General features: G+C 35.7%; 1 protein-coding gene across 1 annotated transcript in view; it reads right to left on the bottom strand.

The window, feature by feature from the left end:
• Dnah14 (dynein axonemal heavy chain 14) overlaps positions 1-20,273 on the bottom strand; it is a 343,676-nt gene that overhangs the window by 15,788 nt on the left and 307,615 nt on the right. The window contains exons 75-79 of the mRNA XM_076872908.1: positions 17,832-17,934; positions 14,488-14,709; positions 9,246-9,443; positions 8,386-8,585; positions 1,119-1,270 (exon numbers count right to left, since the gene is read on the bottom strand). Of these exons, the coding sequence (XP_076729023.1) occupies positions 1,119-1,270; positions 8,386-8,585; positions 9,246-9,443; positions 14,488-14,709; positions 17,832-17,934 (875 nt within the window). The remainder of the gene's footprint in view (positions 1-1,118; positions 1,271-8,385; positions 8,586-9,245; positions 9,444-14,487; positions 14,710-17,831; positions 17,935-20,273) is intronic.

Below are 20,273 nucleotides of genomic sequence, written 5' to 3' on the forward strand. Positions count from 1 at the left end.
GGACACAGGTTTTGAAAGTTAAAGAAATTTTACGTGTCTTTACCCGGGGTAGATAGACATTTTCTGTAGAAGTTCAGATAGCAGATCTTTTAGGGTTTATGGATGGCATCATTTCTGTTGCAATTACTCGGTTCTCCTCTTGCAGCCATAGACAAAGTTAAACAAATAAGAATGGCCATATCCCAATAAAATTTTACTTATGGGCACTCAAATCAGAATTTCAAATAGTAGTTATGTGTCACAAAGTATTGATTTTTTTCAACCATTAAATAATATAAAAATTCCTTTGAGCTTGCCAGTTGTATAAAAGAATGGATTTAGCCTGAAATCCCTTATTTGATGAACCTCGATCAAGACTCAAAAATTTCAGTACCACAGTCATGTCTCACTTAACAGTGGGGACAAATTCTGAGAAATGTGTCCATAGATTTCATCCTTATGAAAATATTAGGGTGTGCTTACTTAAATTAAAATGACTCTGATGTCACCAGGTGACATAACTTTATGGGGCCATCATACATAAGTGATCTGTCGTCAATTTAAATGTCATTATGAGGTGCATGACTATTTTGATAGACTATTGCTCAACATTTGTTTCCAAATGAATTGTTTTTGGATTAGAATATGGATGTTAAAATTTAACTCAAAAATTGCCCCAGTCCAGGAATTTAGCCCCTTGGAGCTGTGCCTAGAACTAATTTGGGCAACTCTGGGCCTGCCCTTCCTTGTCTCACTTTCTCAGTATTGAGAGGTCTCCCATCAGAGGATTCATCTCAACCCTGCTGCCCCGGATGCTGTTCCAGAGAGCAGAGACAGAGCCAGAAAGAACAGGGACCTAGAAAGCTTTCTAGAATTTCCCCAGCAGAGTTGCTGCTTTCTTGTTTGCTTTACTTTTGGTCTCTGTGAAGACCCAAATGACACCATCAATTTCTTTTCTGCTCCTATCCCTAGAGTGGAGATTTGGCTTCCCATCTTGCCTCAGCCTTTTTCCTTTTTTTTTTTTTTTTTAACCTTTTTACAGTGGTACTGTACTTTATTCCTGACTCTGCCTTCCTCTCACAGCAGTTTCTTCCTGAGGAGGCTGAGGTAAGGGGAAGGAGTTCAGGTCATATGCTCACCTTTGATATTTTTATAGAGAGACTCCCAAATGGAGCTGGACAAGAGACTTTTCAATGTGCTGGGACACTCTTCTTTCTCCACTGTCAGCGGCAGCCGCTTCAGTAGGTCAGATACAATTTCTATCATGAGTTCATCATTACTCTGATGAGGACTGCAAAGGAAACCATGAGAGGAATGTGACATGGGTCTGTCTAATCCACAATTACTGATATATTTGGGTTTCAGCCCCATAGAAAAGGAAACAGAACTTTACAGAACCACACACCTGTGTGATGAAAGATTTTATGGACATCATGGAGCTCACTGACTACACTTCACAGATGACAAAACTGACCAATAACTTTTAGACATTTGTAAGAAAATGTGCATTTTAAAAGTTTTCTTAGGATTCCTTTATCTGCTGGTAAATGGGTGGAACTGAGAATATCATGCTAAGTGATAAGCCAATCCCCCAAAACAAAGGCTGAATATTTTCTCTGATATATGGATACCAGTTTATCAATAAGGGAGCTGGGTTAGAGAAGAATAGAAGCACTTTGGATTAGACAAAAGGAAATGAAGGGAAGAGAGGGGGAATGGAATAGGAAAGATAATAGAATGAATTGGTCATTAGTATCCTATGTGCATATATGATCACATGAACAATGTAATTCTTCCTCATGCAAAACCAGAAGAATGAGAAGTTACACTCCTTATGTTATGGGCCAGGCTATATGGGCAATGACCAAACAGACTCCATTTACCCCACATCATGTAAGAAACGCTTCTTCCAGGGAAAGCCCCACCTCTGTACCCATCAACAGTTGCTTAGCATAGCATGTTAGGCAACACAAAATGGCAATTCTTATACAATATAAAAGTGTTCTCTCTTTGGTTCCCATTTTTCTTGGACAATGTACACTGTCAGATGTGAGTAACCATTCTTTAACTTGTACGCAACAAGGGACGTTTTGGCCCACTCTCTTTTCTGCTTATGATTTTAGATCTCATAATGTTTGAGGGCTTCCTCCATGCTAGGCAAGGGCTTTACCACTGACCTACAGTCCCAGCTGAAGCCACACTTATGCTTTGTATGGTTTTGGACTATAAAAGCTATACTCAAACCCCGGGAGGGGGTCGAAGGGTGTAGACTTGCTGCCTATTCCTTGGCCCGCCAGCTGGTGGATCTGGATCGCCACCTGGTGAGTAAAGTTTCCATCTCCAGCTTTAAGATCGACTTGGTGATTTATTGCAATTTCACCTTAACACATGTGTGTATAATATGTCAAAATACATCCTACTATCATGTATAATTAATTAGAACAACAACAACAAAAAATGAATAATTAAAAATGTTCCATAACTTCTTATTATAAACCCATCTCCTAAAATGAAGCCAAGTACTATTTGGTCAAACAAAACCAACTACCTTGATTTTTTTTTTTTTTAAACAACTTATGGATAATGCTCACTTTCACAATCAGAATAGCTTTAAAATAAGGTTGAATTTGATACAGAAAAAGTTTTGTTCAAGAACAAGTCCTTTTGGCTTTTCTTTCTTGAGAGAGCTAAAGAGAAACAGTCGCTTATTTTCCTGACAGCAAAAGAGTAATGTGGCAAAATGAAGTCATTGTAAAAAGTGATGCGACTTGTCAAATATTTAATAAAGAATTATGAAAGCTGGAGCATTTTCTACAGCAAAACAAAACAAAACAAAACAAAAAAACCAAAATTTTCTTAAGATTCCTTTAAAAAACAGTCATCTGAATACTTCTACATGAACGGCATGAAAAAGTGGGGCAACTTGACAACATGCTGAAGCAGCTTCTAAGAAGTTCATCTGCTTGTCAAATCCCTGTGTTTACATAAAGGGTTTCCTGATAGCACACTCAGTGGGTGGTGACCGGAGGACAGTGTGTGTACAGGTCCTGGGGAGGCTGTGGGACTACTCAAGACCATCAAATTCCAAAGATGAGGAAACCAGGGCCCGGGGAGCAGACAGGAACTCCTTAGACATTTTCTGGATGAGTAGGGAATGGGGCCCACTCTCTGTTGCTCTTTTTACTAGTGGGGATTGATTTTTCACGTAACACTTCAGGTTTCTTTTTCACAAAGCCAGATGCATGTCAGCCTTCAAAGTAAGTGTTAATATTAGCACTATGTATTTAGTCCAGCAGTGTCACTTCTGGGCCAGTGTACAAATCACCTGAGGGAATATGTTTCCTTATTTTGTCATCACACTTTGATTTTTTTCTCTTTTTTCAGTAAGGGGGATTGAACCTAGGCTTCCTCCACACTTTACTTCTGATTTAAAAGTTGGGTTTTTCAGTAGAATTCATCCAAGGTGGCTTCAAAAGGTAAGTTGAAAGGTCCAAAGGATCATATTGAATGCCGTAGATCTTTTGAGTTAAGTCCTATAGGCAAGTTTCTATAGATTCTGAACAGAGGCTGCATGACTGGGATGATCACAGCCTCCCCAACTGACCCAAGTGACATTCATAAACAAACTTAAGGTGTTTATTAAAAGCGTTCCCTTGTACCTGTCTCATCTCTGACTAGTGTATTTGGTGAATGCTAACAATATGGAAGTGCAGGGTCTAAGAAAATTCAACCTGCTAATCTGGCGACATGTTGGTGTTTCCAACTGAGCTTTCTTCTTCTTCTTTTTTTCTTCTATGTGCCTAAGTTTTCCTCATATCACACGAAGAAATAGTATATATTCACTAGATCAGTGAAGTGGGATTTCAGTTATCTTTATTTTGTGTCAGTAGGATGAACTTGGATGGTACAATCAAGTAATCAATCTAAACCCTAAGCCATAGACAGAAGTCAATCCAATGTCATTGTAATAAGAGTTATGGTCCACAATGATGTGAAGACTGTAAGAGTGCAGAATACCAAGAGGCTCAAAGATGTCAGAGGCACATGGGAAAAATTTACACATATTTTAAGAGCCAAAGAAATGTAAAACTCAATCTATAAGTACACAGATGTACTAGATAGTGTGCAATTGAAATCCAAGGGTGTGGGTGATGTGACCAGCATTATTTTTATGGTCACAACAGCTGTAAAAAATGTTCAGAGGATCCTATCAATGTTGACAAAAATAATTAATTTATTTTTTGGTTGAACTCTTATTTTATTCCAAACTCAAGTGAATTGAGAAGGCAAACTCAAAAATCATGCAAAATGATAAAATCGATCCATCATAAGTGTTTTTCAATTTTGGAAAGATTTATAATTAGGTATAATTAGGTTTAACAGAATCACAACTCTGGAAAAAATGTTTATGCATTAAGGAATGCTATTATTTTAAATATTTGTAATGTTTAACAGAATGGGATCTCTTAAACCTTAGAGGGAGAAATTGATTTAAATTTATGATTTACCAAGAATCAATAAATGGGATGGCATAAAAATAAAAAGCTTCTTCATAGCAAAGGAAACAATCAAAAACATGAATAGAACAGAATAGAGGACACAGAGACCAATCCACAAAATTACAACTACCTTATATTAGACAATGCCAAAAGCATGCAGTGGAGAAAGGATAGCATCTTCAACAAATGGTGCTGGGAGAACTGGAAATCCATATGCAATAGAATGAAGTTGAATCCCTCTCTCTCACCTTGCACAAAAGTTAACTCAAAATGGATCAAGGAGCTAGGAATCAAACCAGAAACTCTGTGTCTAATAGAAGAAAAAGTTGGCCCTAATCTCCATCTCGTGGGGTTGGGCTCCAAATTCCTTAATAGGACACCTATAGCACAAGAGTTAAAATCAAGAATCAATAATTGGGACATATTCAAACTAAAAAGTTTTTTCTCAGCAAGAGAAACAATAAGAGAGGTAAATAGGGAGCCTACATCCTGGGAACAAATATTTACCCCTCACACTTCAGATAGAGCTCTAATCTCCAGAGTATACAAAGAACTCAAAAAGTTAAACAACAAGAAAACAAATAACCCAATCAACAAATGGACCAAGGATCTGAACAGACACTTCTCAGAGGAGGATATACAATCAATCAACAAATACAAGAAAAAATGCTCACCATCTCTAGCAGTCAGAGAAATGCAAATTAAAACCACTCTAAGATACCATCTCACTCCAGTAAGAATAGCAGCCATTATGAAGTCAAACAATAACAAGTGCTGGCGAGGATGTGGGGAAAAGGGTACACTTGTACATTGCTGGTGGGACTGCAAATTGGTTCAGCCAATTTGGAAAGCAGTATGGAGATTCCTTGGAAAGCTGGGAATGGAACCACCATTTGACCCAGCTATTCCCCTTCTCGGACTATATCCAAAAGACCTAAAAAGAGCATACAACAGGGACACAGCTACATCAATGTTCATAGCAGCACAATTCACAATAGCTAGACTGTTGAACCAACCCAGATGCCCTTCAATAGATGAATGGATAAAAAAAATGTGGCATTTATACACAATGGAATATTACTCAGCACTAAAAAAATAACAAAATCATGGCATTTGCAGGGAAATGGATGGCATTAGAGCAGATTATGCTAAGTGAAGCTAGCCAATCCCTAAAAAACAAATGCAGAATGTCTTCTTTGATATAAGGGGGGCGACTCAAAACAGAGCAGGGAGGAAGAGCGTGAGAAGAAGATTACCATTAAATAGGGATGAGAGGTTCGAGGGAATGGGAGAGAGAAGGGGAACTGCACAGAAGATGGTAGGAGATCCTTATGGTTATGCAAAATTACATATAAGATGGTGTGAGGGGGAAGAAAAAAGAGAGAGAAACGTGTCACAGTAGATTGGGTAGAAAGAGATGATGGGAGGGGAGGGGAGGGGAGGGGGGATAAGAAGGGCAGCACAATACAATAGACACTAGTATGGCCCTATGTATAAACGTGGCTGTATAACCAATGTGATCCTGCAATCTGTACACGTGGAAAAATAAGATTACATACCTCATTTGAATCAAATGTATGATATGTCAAGATCATTGTAATGTTTTGAGCAGCTAATAAAAAAATTAAAAAAAGAACATGAATAGAGAATCTACAGAATGGGAGAAAATCTTTGCTACTTGCACCTCAGATAGCTCATTAATCTCCAGGATATACAAAGGAATCAAAAAACTTAACATCAAAAAACCAAAAAAAAAGGCACTTCACAGAAGAAGAAATATGAATGGTTGAAAAATACACAAAAAATGTTCAACATCTCTAGTAATTAGAGAAATGCAAATTAAAACTACACTGAGATTCCATCTCACTTCAGTCAGAATGGCAATTATCAAGAATACAAGGAACAATAAATGTTGGCGAGGATGAGAGGAAAAAGGTACATTCACACATTGCTGGTGGGACTGCAAATTGGTGCAACCACTCTGGAAAGCAGTATGGAAATTACTAATAAAACTTGGAATGGAATCACCTTTTGACCCAGTTATCCCATTTCTTGGTTTATACCCAAAGGACTTAATATCAGCATACTACAGTGATGTAGCCACATCAATGTTTATAGGAGGTCAATTCGCAATAGCCACGCTATGAAACTAACCCAGGTACCCTGCAACAGATGAATGGATAAAGAAATTGTATACACACAATGGAGTATTACTCAACCACAAAGAAGAAAGAAGTTATAGCATTTGCTTGAATATGGATGGAACTAGAGAATATCATGCTCAGTGAAATAAGCCAGTCCAAAAAAACAAAACAAACAAAAAACAAAAAACAAAATACAAAACCAAAGCTGAATGTTATGATATGTGGATGCTAACCCACAACAAGGGAGGGTAGGAAGGGAAAGAATAGAAGTTCATTGGATTAGACAAAGGGGAATGAAGGGAAGGGAGATGGGATGGGAATAGGAAAGACAGTAGAATGAATCAGACATAACTTTTCTTTGCTCATATATGAATACACAACCAGTGTAACTCCATACTGTACAACCACAAAAATGAGATCCTATTTGGAATGGGTTATATTCCATGAATGTAAAATATGTCAAAATACACCTTACTGTCATATATATCTAAAAAAACAACAAACAAAAACATTACAATTTAAGGTGAAATCCAACTAGATAGAGATAGAAGAATAAGAATTTAAGATTCTCCATATTTGGGCTGGGGCTATGGTTGAGTGGTAGAGTGCTAGCTTAGTACTTGTGAGGCACTGGTTTAATCCTTAGCACCACATAAAAATAAACAAATAAAATAAAGGTATGCTGTCCATCCACATCCAAAAAAATCTAAAAAATTAAGAAAAAGTTCACCATATTTATTTATTAGATTTATAAAAAAATATTGAAAAACTTAAGTTCTGGTAGAAGGCAACAGAAGTCCATTAACTTCATATGAATATGTTTAAAAATGTTTGATTAAGTCTATAATGGGATCAACTGTTATTCAAAGACCTTTTAAAAGTGATTGTTAAAATATGTTAGATTTATCAATTGAGAGACTGGATTTCTAAGCTTAACCTAACTGCATATGAAACTCACTGGATTCTCAGAACAGCCCTGGTGTGGTGGGCACTGTTATGACCTGATGCAGAGATGAAGAACCTAAGACAGAAGGAGTTTGTTGGCTTCCTTAAATCCATAAATCAAGGGCTGCAGGTGGGATTTGAAGCTGGGTCTAGTTAGGAAGGCAGAGAGGAAGAAGGAGTGTGCATGTGACCTATTTCCTGAGCAGCTATGAGTGAGTGTCACAGGAGATGTCTGTGACATCTGGGGCACTTTGATCGGGAAGGAAGAGCAAGGATCATCCATTTGACAATCAAACCACTGGGGCTTGAGCCCTGTAGTGCTGGCATTAACAACCCTCACCTTATTTTATAGCCATAAGCTGAGGAGGCCTGGATATTTGGGTTAAATGTGTTATTCCATTTGAACCTCAAAACAGCCTCAATAGGTAGACAGATATTATTATTCACATTTATTGATAAAGATATTGAAGCCATATGACCTCAGATACAGAACGAATAGAGCTATAATACACACAGGCCTCTAAGTGCAGGGCTAGTTCTTGAGAACATTGTCTTGTTACTTATGATGATTATCCCTTTCTAGTCTACAGAATTAAATATGCAAATTTCACATTTAAAGAAATTTATTTTTAAGATACTACTTACCAGGTACAATTCAGTCACTCATTTAACAAACTTCTTCATGCTTGTAAGTAATGTGTGTGAAGAATTTAGTTTCTCTACCATATAACTTATACTTTCCTATAAGTTCTATACTGTATATCTCCAAATAAATATTTAATAACTGTTGATTAAACTTTTTCCTAGTGCTTTCTTACTTGATCGTGAGTTTGTCAGTGGTAGTTTTTGGTTGCAGGGCAATGAGATTTTCGATGAACTTCTGGCCCTGGATCTTCCTGATGCTCCTTTGGGCCTCAGGGTGTATTCCTAAGATCTCGGGTGAATCATCTTCGGGTAAGGACTGGATAATGTGCATGCAGTCTTTTATGCTTGCAGATTCTGGTATGGGTTGACACATCTGAAAATTTAAGCACTTGGTTAGTTTTTGCCCGAGTCACCTACTTTCACTAATGTATGAAGGCAATATTTCTCCATGAAATTTTATACAGAACATTCTTCTTATTTGTATATAGTATATTTTAAACACTCTGTCAAAAGCAACATCTGGGACTACCGTATTGTAAAGTATATATTACATACACCTAACCTTCTTTTGGCAAAAGAGAGAAAAAGGGAAAAAGTGTTAAAAGACTAGGGTGATTCTAACCATTCATTGCTCAATTAACTATACTCATGGATAATGAATGCAATAGCGCTTAAACAAATAGTTCTACTTTAGTAAAACCTGTGAAAGGAATGTGAAAATAATAGTTATGGTTTGGATCAAAAGGCTCACACGTAGTAGGGTTGATGTGGTTTTTACTCTCTCTTTAGGCACAGTCCAAGGTGAGTGGTGGTGTCTCCAGCCAGATTGGTATGCTATAACTCTAGGTTCTCAGATTTCATGGACTGTTTCTTTTCCATCCTTTTCTTTTGTAATGTTGTGTTTAATAAAGTATTGGGTAAATTGCTTTTGTAACACTGTATTTAAAATTAAATAAAAGCCATTAAAATGAACATTAAAATGCAACAATGGTTAGTTAATGATTGGGCAACATTATAAGATAAATTTCCTTACCGCATCACTAGAGAAACTGAAGGCATCTTTCAGCACTTCAGGATTGCAAAATTTGTAGAGGAGTGTCTTTAAGCATCGCTTGTCCCAGATATCAGTAACCCGGCTGCCATAAATCACTTCCCCGATCAAGTAGCGCACACATGGCCATGGAATTTCAGACTCTTTACTCAGGACATTTGCCAAGACCTTTATGGAAAACTTGAGAAAATCCACTAGGCTTTATTATTTCAGTGTATGTTTTTAGCTTAACTGACATTTTAACATAAAACCAACAACTCTCAGCAGCTACATGTATTTTCTTTTTAAAATGCATATTGAGCCGGGCTCAGCGTCCCAATTTTGTGCAGCTGGGGAGACTGACACAAGAGGATCACAAGTTCAAAGCTAGCCTCAGCAAATTAGCGAGACCCTGTCTCAAAATAAAATATAAAAGGGGCTGGAGATGTGTCTCAGTGGTTGAGCACCCCTGGGTTAAATTCCCAGTACCAAAAATAATAATAATAATAATAATAATAATAATAATAATAATAATAATAATAATAATAATAAAATAAAAAAGTAAAAATAAAAAAATATGGAATTAGCAAGAGAAATAAGCATATTTGGAGATTTGGATATACATTTATCCACTAGCTCTTTTTTTGTTGTTGACAGTTGAACCATTTCATTTAATTATTATTACTTCTTTGAATAGACAAAACAAGCCTGTGGTTTTGAATTCAAAAGGTACTGAAGGGTAAACAAGGGAAAGAAAGTTTGCCCTTACCCTGTTCTCTAGCTATGAGCTCTCCTCCCTTGGCCAACATTGGTAACAATTTCTTGGGTGTCTTTACAAAGATATTCTAGTGTAACTAGTGGAATGCACATAGTGGATGAATATAAATGGGATTGGTTCCTTCTCTCATTCCTTCCCTCCCTTCCTGTCTTCCCTTCTCTTCCTTTCTACCTTTTCTCTTTTGACTCCCCATCTTTCGGTTTTCCTGTCTCCTTGCTCCCACAAATACTAGTTTAGTGTAACACTGTTCTGCAGTTGGAAAACGTATGTTGGCTATCATTGTTCAGTGGCTGGAACAATTCATTATTTGTTTCGTGAAAGAATTCTTTGCCACTGTTCTCTCATTCCTGCCACTAATGAGAGATGGCTTGTCAACAGTTAGTTCTCTGTAATTTGTAGATTCTGCATCCATGGATTTAACCAAGCACAGATTGAAAATATTCCACAAAATGGAACCAAACTCAGAAAAACTAAAAGTATCTGTACTGAACAATTACAGACTTTTTCTTGCATTATTCCTTAAACAGCACACTAAAACAATGATTTACGTAGAGCTTACATTGTATTAGGTCTTATAAGCAATCTAGAGATGATTTAAAATATATGAAAGGCCACGTGTAATGGTGTACACCTGCAATCCCAGTGGCTGGGGAGGCTGAGGCAGGAGAATTGCAAGTTCAAAGCCAGCCTCAGCAACTTAGGGAGAACTTATATCTAAGTTAAGAAAAGAAAAGAAAAAAAAATACATATATGGGCTGGGGATGTGGCTCAGTGGTTAAATATCCCTGAGGTCAATCCCTGGCACCAAAAAAAGAAAGAGAGAGAGAGAGAGAGAGAGAGAGAATATGCATGTTTGTAGGTGTTGTGCAAATACTACATTATTTTTATAGTATAAGAAACAATAAGCATCCTCAGATTTTAGCGTTTGAGGGGATTCCTGGGACCAATTCATCCTGATGACATTGAAGGACAACTAATTAAAAAAAAGTTTTTTGCCAGTCTATTAGGTAGAAAATTTCTGTTAGTTTATTTTGTATTTTACCTGGTGCTGGATTTCTTGAGCTTCTTCTCTTACGTCAGTTGGTCTTTAAAATTTTCTGTACAATGTCTATTTTTCCTTTGGAAGTTTGTCTTTTTCTTGCTAATATTTAAAAGTTCTTTTATATTATAGATAGTAACCCTTTGTCAGTAATCTGCATTGCAACTATTATCCTAAGTGTTATTTGTCTATTGACTACTTGTTCACCATTTTCCATATAAAAGTTTTTATAATCAAATATTCCTACTTTTATGATTCTGGGTTTCTAATTTTCTTTTCTCATCTCAATGCATGTCCTAGAACTTGTAAGATAACATTGAATGATAAAGATAATAATGTGCATCCTTGTCTGATTCTAGATTTTTATTTGAAACAATTTTTTGTGTTTCACTATTTAGAATAATATTCACTGTTGTTTTGATAGTCTTTGTCATATTTAAATAGTTCCTTTAATCCTAACACTTCAGTTTTTATTAGAAATGGCTCCAAAACTCACAGTAACTTTTTTACATCTGTTTGTCATATAGATTAGGATTATAGATCTCCAGATATTGAGTCATTCTTACATTCCTAGACTAAACCCAACTTATCATAGCACATTATTCTTTTGACTCATAATTGAAATCTATGAATACTTTATAGAGAATTTTTACATTTCAAGTCCTAAATAAAATTAGTCTATAGTTCTTATATATACTATTACCTTTCTATTGGTTTCATAAAAGGAATTGGGAGATTGCCATCTTTTTCTAAGGTCTGTAATACTTTTATTTTATTTATTCATCTTAATGCATTTTTTATTTTTAATTTTTTTTAGATACACATGACAGTAGAGTATATTTTGATTAAATAGCATTAATGCCATTAGTTACAGTTCAGAGTGAACTAAGCTGTGAGGTGTTTCCTTGAGGTGTCTTCTGAATGTCTTTAATGGCAATTGGTTGATTGAAAATTTCCAATTTGGATCATTCATATTTTTTAGGAAATCAATGGCTTCATTTAAATTTTAAAATTTCATTGGATAAAAAATTAAAATTTGAACTTTTTCCTTCTACTATTTTAGTATACTTCATTAATATTGGTTTTATTCTTTATTTCCTTAGTATTATCTACTTCTTAAGATGAGTATTAATTTAACATATTTCTTTTTTTAATAAGACATTTAAGGCCCTATTTTTCACAAGCATAGCTTTTTTACTGTCATGTCCTTTTTAAATATGAAGTTGTCTCTCATTGCATTTGAAGTATTTTGTGATTTCCCTTTTCATTGATAAAATATTATCCTATTGTCTGATGGATGTACAGACATCTAACATAATGATCAAGAACCCAAACTTTTAAAAAAAATTTTTTTAGTTGTTAATGAACCTTTATTTTATTCATTTTTTGTATGTGGTGCTGAGAATCGAACCCTGTGCCTCACACATCTAGACAAGTGCTCTACCACTGAACCACAACCCCAGCCTGAGAACACAAACTTACAGACCATCTATGTTTAAATTATGTGCTTTATAATTCTATATTTCAACTATAAAATAAGGCTAATACTATATTCTTTAAATGATTGTGAGGTTTAATTACTCCATAAAGTGCTCCTTATATGAAGAGAAAGTACTCTTAACAATTTTATTTAATTTTTATGTTTTTAGAGAATTTTTTTTTAAAAATATTTATTGTTTAGTTTTTGACAGACACAACATCGTTGTATGTGGTGCTGAGGATCGAACCTGGGCCGCACGCATGCCAGGCGAGCACGCTACCGCTTGAGCCACATCCCCAGCCCAAATACTTAGCCTCAGTTTTATGACTGTTAAATATTCTTTAAAAATTCTTCCTTTCTTTCACCTATTTGGTGCTGTCTTTATTCTCCCCTTGGTGGTGCTGGGGCTGGAACCCAGAAACTCACACATGCTGGGCAAGTTCTCTACCACTGAGCTACACCCCAAGCTCATTCTCTTTGGTGCTTTTTCAGCTTAAAGTCCACTTTGACTCATTCATATTGCCATTCCTGCTTTTTAAAATTTCTGTTTCTTTCTTTGGTAGTTTCAAGGTTTGTTTATTAAGTATATCTATTATACATAGCATACATTGGGTGTAGTAACCAATATTCTTGTCTTTTAATGAGGGAATGTAGTTCATTTAATAAAATGACTGATAATATTCCTTTCATGTTGTTTTATGCTATGACTTATTTTACTTTATTGTTTAACTTCCTCCCTCTTAATTTTGATGGTTTGATCAAGGTGTTATTTATTTCCTTTGTTTAATTAAAGACATAATGGCTTGGGGGTATGCTTAGTGGTAGAGTGCTTGCCTAGCATATACAAGGTTTTGGGTTCAATTTCTAGCACTGAAGATAACAATAAAAAAACCCACATATTGTTTCTACTAAAGATTACCTTTCTTTTCCTTGAATTCATTTCCTTTTTTCAAATAAAAAGAATATATCAATTATTTGTGTACCAAAGTGTCTAATATATGGCACAAGAATTTCCCAATGTATTGTTTGTCTTGCCAAGCTTTGAATATGTCTGGACAGAAATGTGTGTGAGTTCATATTCCTTGACAGATCTCCAAAGCGTAGCTCTTTTATATTATATTCCTGATTAGGCACAGAAACATCTACTTTGGCAGTTGAGCCTGCAGCAATATGCTGGGCTCAAAACAAAACAAAATATAATAAAACATTAATGACAACAAAACACAAAGCCCAGAAAAGCCTGATGAAGACACAGAGAAGGTGATCCAGATTTTCCCAGAAAAGTTTTAAAATCTGCTCTAATGTATAAATAAATGGGTAGTCAAGGGTGCAATGGTCTGTGCTGAAAGCATAGTTGTGAGAAAATTAACTTGGGAATTTTTGTATTTAAACAGGGGCTACTACCTGTCTACTTTAATTAGATAAAGTAAACACACTGCAATAAAGCACATAGGAGGTTCTATAGAGGGTATTAAGCTAAGCTCCCTTCCTAAAATGAGTCATTGTAACAATCTCTCTTTTACTTTATTTGAATAAGAAATACTGACAAACATTTTTAGGGTGACTTTATGTGGGTCAGGCACAGTTCGCTGTGCTTCCTTCTGTTAACTAGTTTGCATCTTCTAGTGGCCCTGTACAGTGGGTAGGACATTTATTCCCCTCCTGCTCTGTTTTATTTCACCAAGGAATCTAAGACCCAGAAAGGTTAATTACCCTGCCCAGCAGATTAAATACTTGTACGGCTGTAAGGGGTGGGGCTATAATTTGATTCCAGAAATGCTGGCTTCAGAATCTGTTTTTAAATATTAGCCTTTTTTACCTAGTTACAGAGTTTGTTTCTTACCACTGTGTGGGACACTGAGTACATATGTAGACACACAGTAGGCGCTCAGCTTGTATCTTATTGTTATTCATTTGTTATTGTTAGTTCTGAAGAGACCTCACTTACCTCCAAGTCTGAAGAAATAAATTTATAAGCAATATTCCAGCCCCATGTACCATAATTTTTTCTTTCATTGATCACAGCATTGAAAACACATAGGCTGAATAATAGTTTTTTCCACCATTGTCCACAGTTGGGGTTTTCAAATATCTCTTCTGTTACCTCTCCACTTCCACCAAACATTTGAAGCAAATTGCTTTTCAGTCCCTCGGTAGGTTCCATGGCAATCTTTAAAGCAGATGGGAATGAAAATGCCATGTGAATAGAGATGCAGGCACTGGGTAGAGAGTAGATTCTTTTTGTATAGCACTGGTATGAGAGCTAAGTATGTAACTCTTTTCAACATTCACTGGCAAATAAAAAATATTGTTTATTCTTTTGCCATTTGAAAATTTCTGTAATAGGCTTGTTCCAGAGTTTCTATATTGTTCCAGTTCACATTTTAAAATGAGGAGTACAGCATTGTTATTAAAAACACTTCTGTTTGCTATAAGCATAGGGTTTGGGGAACAGCATTTTAGAATGTTTGACAATGAAGGGTTCCTGCAGTGCAAACCTACACACGGATGGCAGCTAGGGGCGATAGCTACAGACGCAGCAGGTGTCAAATCACAGGATTAACTGCCAAAAGTGTTCTTCAGTACCCATATGAAAAATGAGAGCAACAGATTTGGTGTTACTAAATTGTTTTGATTACATTTAGAATCATTTGGTTGATTTTTTTAACCAGAATGATTGAAATGATGAGAGACTGGGTGAGGTGGAGAGGGAATCAATTAGAGGTGTTTTTGAGAGTTTTTTTTTTTTAAATCTGAAACTGAAGGGTCTGAAGTGTTACCTGACTTACACAGTTTATGCACACACACACACACACACACACACACACACACCCCAAGCTATGAATGGAACTATTTTCCATATTCATCAGCAAATAAAAAATGCATTATGATTATTATATATAACATGTACAATAATTGCGTGGATATGTGTATGTCATTTAAAAACTGAGTGTATATGCATATATGTATATATATACATACATACACACACACACACACATGTGTGTGTGTGTGGACATGAAACTTCTGAATCAAGGATCAAATTGATTATTTACTCACAGAATGGCTCATATCATTTCCCTGCCAGTATCCCACAGGTTATGTACTGAGGGCCACATGCAAATATATCGTGTGTGTAGAGTGGGGTTTGTACTATGGGAGAGAATCTGGAACTTTGTAACTTGAAGTTCTTATAGAATGGCTGGTATTATAGCATCTCTTCCCCTTCAGAGGTGATAGACTTTTGCTTTGGAATGTAAATAAATTCTTTCTGGGGAAGAGACAGGTTTCTAGGTTTTTATAGCCTGGAGTGTAAACAAATGGCTTTGGGTTTCATTATCCTTAGAATGCAAGGCAGTGGCTTCAGGAGAGAGAGAAGACAGGCTTCTTTACATCTATTACCCTTAGAATATGAGCAAATGGATCTGGAAGTGTGGGAAGTGCACAGTGGATGAGATATTCTTTATCTTCCTAGGCATATTTGCCTTTCAAGCATCCTTGAATGCAGGTTACCAGTGATCTTTGCTCAGAAAAACCTTGAATGTGTAGAAATGAGAAAATATTCAGAGTGTTGTTTGATGACTGCTGTGACTGATTCTTTTAAGAAACTCCTTCTCATGTCTCTAAAGCAGGTTTCTGCCCACCCCTTAAGAATTATAAGTGAGGGGAAAATGAAAGAGGAGAAAGGAAGAGGGGAAGGGGATGAAGGGACTGTGATGGTAGGGGGAATTTGATTTCTGTGACAGCATTTTATTTTACCACATAAATGCACCATAATATATTTGACCCTTTACTAGAAGTAGATCACTTCATCAAATTATATGAAATTTTAGAATTCTTTCTGTCTTTTCAATATATAAAAATTCCCTCTAGTTTAATGGCTTAATCTCTTTTTGATCCTACATTGTCAGCATTGTATGAGAATGGTTATTTAGTGTCCTTAATAGCACTAACAATATCATAACTATCCTTAATTTTTGTTAATTTGATGGGCTGTCTCTTTGGTATCTTGTCATTTTGATCGGTGTTTCTCTGATGTGTAGAGGCTGAACTTTTTTACTTTTTTCATGGTTACTGACCTCCTATATCTTTTGCTCATTTTTATGAGCTATTAGTGTTTTCCTTAATTATTTGTAGGTACTCTTATTTATGTATTAAGAAAGTTGCCATCTCTGTCTGTATGGATAATGGCATATGACAAAATCCCATACAATTTTACATATGCAGTAATTAAAACTATTGGGATCTTACAGTGGAATCAGAGCAACAGTCCTAATTAAAATAAAAGACCTCCAGAAGCTCTCTGTTCCTCTCTGGTATCCTTTAATTCCCTGCACCTGCTACCTCTACTGTCCCTGCCAACACTCCCAGCTCCTGGTCAAAGGATAAAGGTAGTTTAAGGTCATAATCTGCCAGACCCTGGGAGACAAATGGAATATCCTAAGTCAAATGGGAGATCTTGAATTTCTCCAATCCATATTCTGAAGCCTGCTCTGGGGGCAAGAGTATTGGGAAGCGGCTCTGGGCAAGAGTACACAGGAGATGGGAAAGAGCCGGGGAAGAGTGTGACAGGGAGAAACTTCTAGTTTCAAGAGTGAATCTAATTTTTTCTCATACTAGTTGGGTCTTTATGAGGAAGTACCTCATGCCCCTCATGTCCTCCATCCCACCCCAATTCTGTTAAAGTCAGAAGTGTGCGCAGACATGTGTCTAGCATAGCATTCTGCTTATGCCATTGGTCAGTTTCTCTGCTATTAGGTCTCCTTCTTCTCTTTTGGTCACCTGGAACCTTGGTTAACAGAATTGACTATGTCTTAGTATTTACTCAACCTCAATATTGGGGGGGATATGAATAGAAGTTTCCAATATCCTTTTAGAGTTTTTTGGTAAATAGCTTCAGTCTGCTTTCTGCCAGAACTTTCCAGAAAAGAAATGAAAATTCCATAAGTGGAATAGAAATTTGAAAAAGGATCGAGAGTTCAAAGCCAGCCTCAGCAAAATCGAGGTGCTAAGCAACTTACAAAGGACAAGTAAAAGTCAAAAATTGTATATTTTAACTTGTAATAATTGGAAGCCTAACATCTTTGTTTGAAAAAAAATCTAAATTGTGAATTATTTGAAAGCAGAGATCTCATCTACTACTTTAGCTCCCCTCCTGTCCTTAGCACAAGGCAAAGCACAAAGTAGACACTCAGCATTCTGGAAGTAGTACTCTTCTTCTTAACTCAGAGTAATGAAAGCATGATGACTTACATTCAAGCAATATTAAAATAGGTTATATTTTGTTTTTACCTTGATACTCTTTTGAAGGATGGGGGCTGGGAAAGAACTGTCTGTCTTTGAACTTAGCCAGAGCCTAAATTCAGGGTCTAATGTCACATTTCTTCTATTAAGTCTGCAAAGTAAAAAAAATGTATAAATATTTTAATGTGAAAAATTTAAACATATTCTTAGAGTCATAACATTTTAACGTTTGAAGTAACCTTAAGGAATCATTTTAGTGCCAAAGATGTTATTATATTATCATACGAACTTTCTTGTTGTACAAGAATTTGTACAAGACTCATCAATTCCCATTTTTAAGAAGTAGCTTTCCAGCCAAGTGCGGGGTGCATGCCTGTAATCTCAGCGGTTTGGGAGGCAGGAGGATCGCAAGTTCAAAGCCAGCCTCAGCAAAAGTGAGGTGATAAGCAACTCAGTGAGACCCTGTCTTTAACTAAAATAAAATAAAATAAAAAAATACAGCTGGGGATGTGGCTCAGTGGTCAAGTGCCCCTGGATTCAATCCCCAGTACCCCCCCCCCCACAAAAAAGTAGCTTTTCCTCTTGTAAATACAAAAATCTATATATACTCATTTTATATTGTAAAAAAACTTACAAGAAATTACAAATTAAGAACAAATTGCATTGGTTAAATCTAGGAGAACTGGACATCAAAATAAATCAAATGATAGTAACAAATTGAATTTATTTATTATTATTTATTTATTTATTCATTGAATAAAATGGGAATCAATGAATTCATACTGATATAATAAATGAATGAATGAATAGGGGAGAAAGAAGCATTTTCCCTTATAGATAAAAAATATTTTGCATATCCAATGCTGGGGACTGAACCTAGGGCTTTGCTAAGTGCGTGCTCTGCAACTCTACAACTGAGCAGTTTAGCTAATCTTCCAGCTAGGTATGGACATCTCAGCCTTGACTAAATATGTTTAGGAGGAACTATGGAGTTAAAAAGCAAACATAGAAACCTGAATCAGAACGTTTCCCCTTTCATTTTAAAGGAGTTTATTTATTTTTATTTTTGCAGCACTGGGGATTGAAGCCAGGTGTGCTCTATTACTGAGCTAGACCCCAGACCTTCTTTTTAATTTTAAGACAGGGTCTCGCCAAATTGCCGAGGCTGATCTCAAACTTGTGATCCTCCTGCCTCAGCAAAATAACTGGAAATAGACACATACCACTGTGCATGACTTTAGTTTTTTCTTTTTTTTGCAATAAAAGATATTGAGACAAGTTCTAACTGACCAAGTTCTGTTGACCAGATAATCAATTTAATGTACAGTGAAGTTTTTTGGGGTCAAGTGGAAATTTGCTTTCAAATGATTTGGAAAAAACTCCATATATATGTATATAAAAGAAATGAGAGGATAAATGTAAAAAAATTGGGAAATAGAGATGAAGAGGGAAGGGTGGGTTTGTATTGTTCTTAAAACTTTTCAGCAAATCTGAAATTATTTTTAAAAATTTAGAAAAAAAACCCGAAAACAATAAAAGCAAAAAATAAAAAATCACTGAATGCAAAATGAAATAAAAGGATAAAAATTACCTGTATTCCCACTAGGTGGGTTTAAGTACACTTTTCTCTTTTTTCCTCCTTCTGACCCACTCTCGTTTTCAAATAAAAAATTACACTGTATATATTGTTTCTAGCTTGATATGTTTTCATCCTGGCAATAGATCATGAACTTATTTCTTTTGTTCCTAAATTTAGGAAATATTTCTTAACATTTCCCTTCAATCTGTAGTTCCTATAGTGGTAGTCTTAAATATTTAAAGGCTTGATTTACAAAATAAATTTCTATCAGTCATACACTGATTATATTGAAAATGTTATGTATCAGGAATTACTCTTATTAAGACTTTGAAGTTCTGTTCCAAGGAACATATCTATAATATCTCTTTCTTTTTACAATGTATCTTCCCCCCCCCCCCTCTCTCTCTCTCTCTCTCTCTATATATATATATATATATATATATATATATATATATATATATATATATTTAGTTGTTGATGAACCTTTATTTAATTTATTTATTTGTATGCAGTGCTGAGAATTGAACGCAGTGCATCACACATGCTAGGCAAGTGCTCTACTACGGAGTCACAACCCCAGAACCTCTCTCTCTCTCTTTTTAATAAGACATCTTTCTCTGCTATTGAATTGTCCCTCTCTACCTTAATGATAATGCAAATGACGCTACAGTGTTTGTCTGGTCTATGCTATATCTCCAGCACCTGGAATGATAGTTGGCAAATAGATGATGCCCTATAAATGCTTTTTAAATGAATAATAAATGAAAAACATGGTAGAAATTATTGTGTTATCTTCTAAAATCTGTATCTACTGATATTATATAAGTACTGTTTGTCTTCTGGCTCTGAAGTGACAGAGTAAATGAGAAAAATAAATACTTTTCAATAGTTTTTAAAGTGATAAAAGGCTG

The sequence above is a fragment of the Callospermophilus lateralis genome, chromosome 13 (assembly GCF_048772815.1).
Source record: "Callospermophilus lateralis isolate mCalLat2 chromosome 13, mCalLat2.hap1, whole genome shotgun sequence".
In the NCBI taxonomy this organism is placed as follows: domain Eukaryota; kingdom Metazoa; phylum Chordata; class Mammalia; order Rodentia; family Sciuridae; genus Callospermophilus; species Callospermophilus lateralis.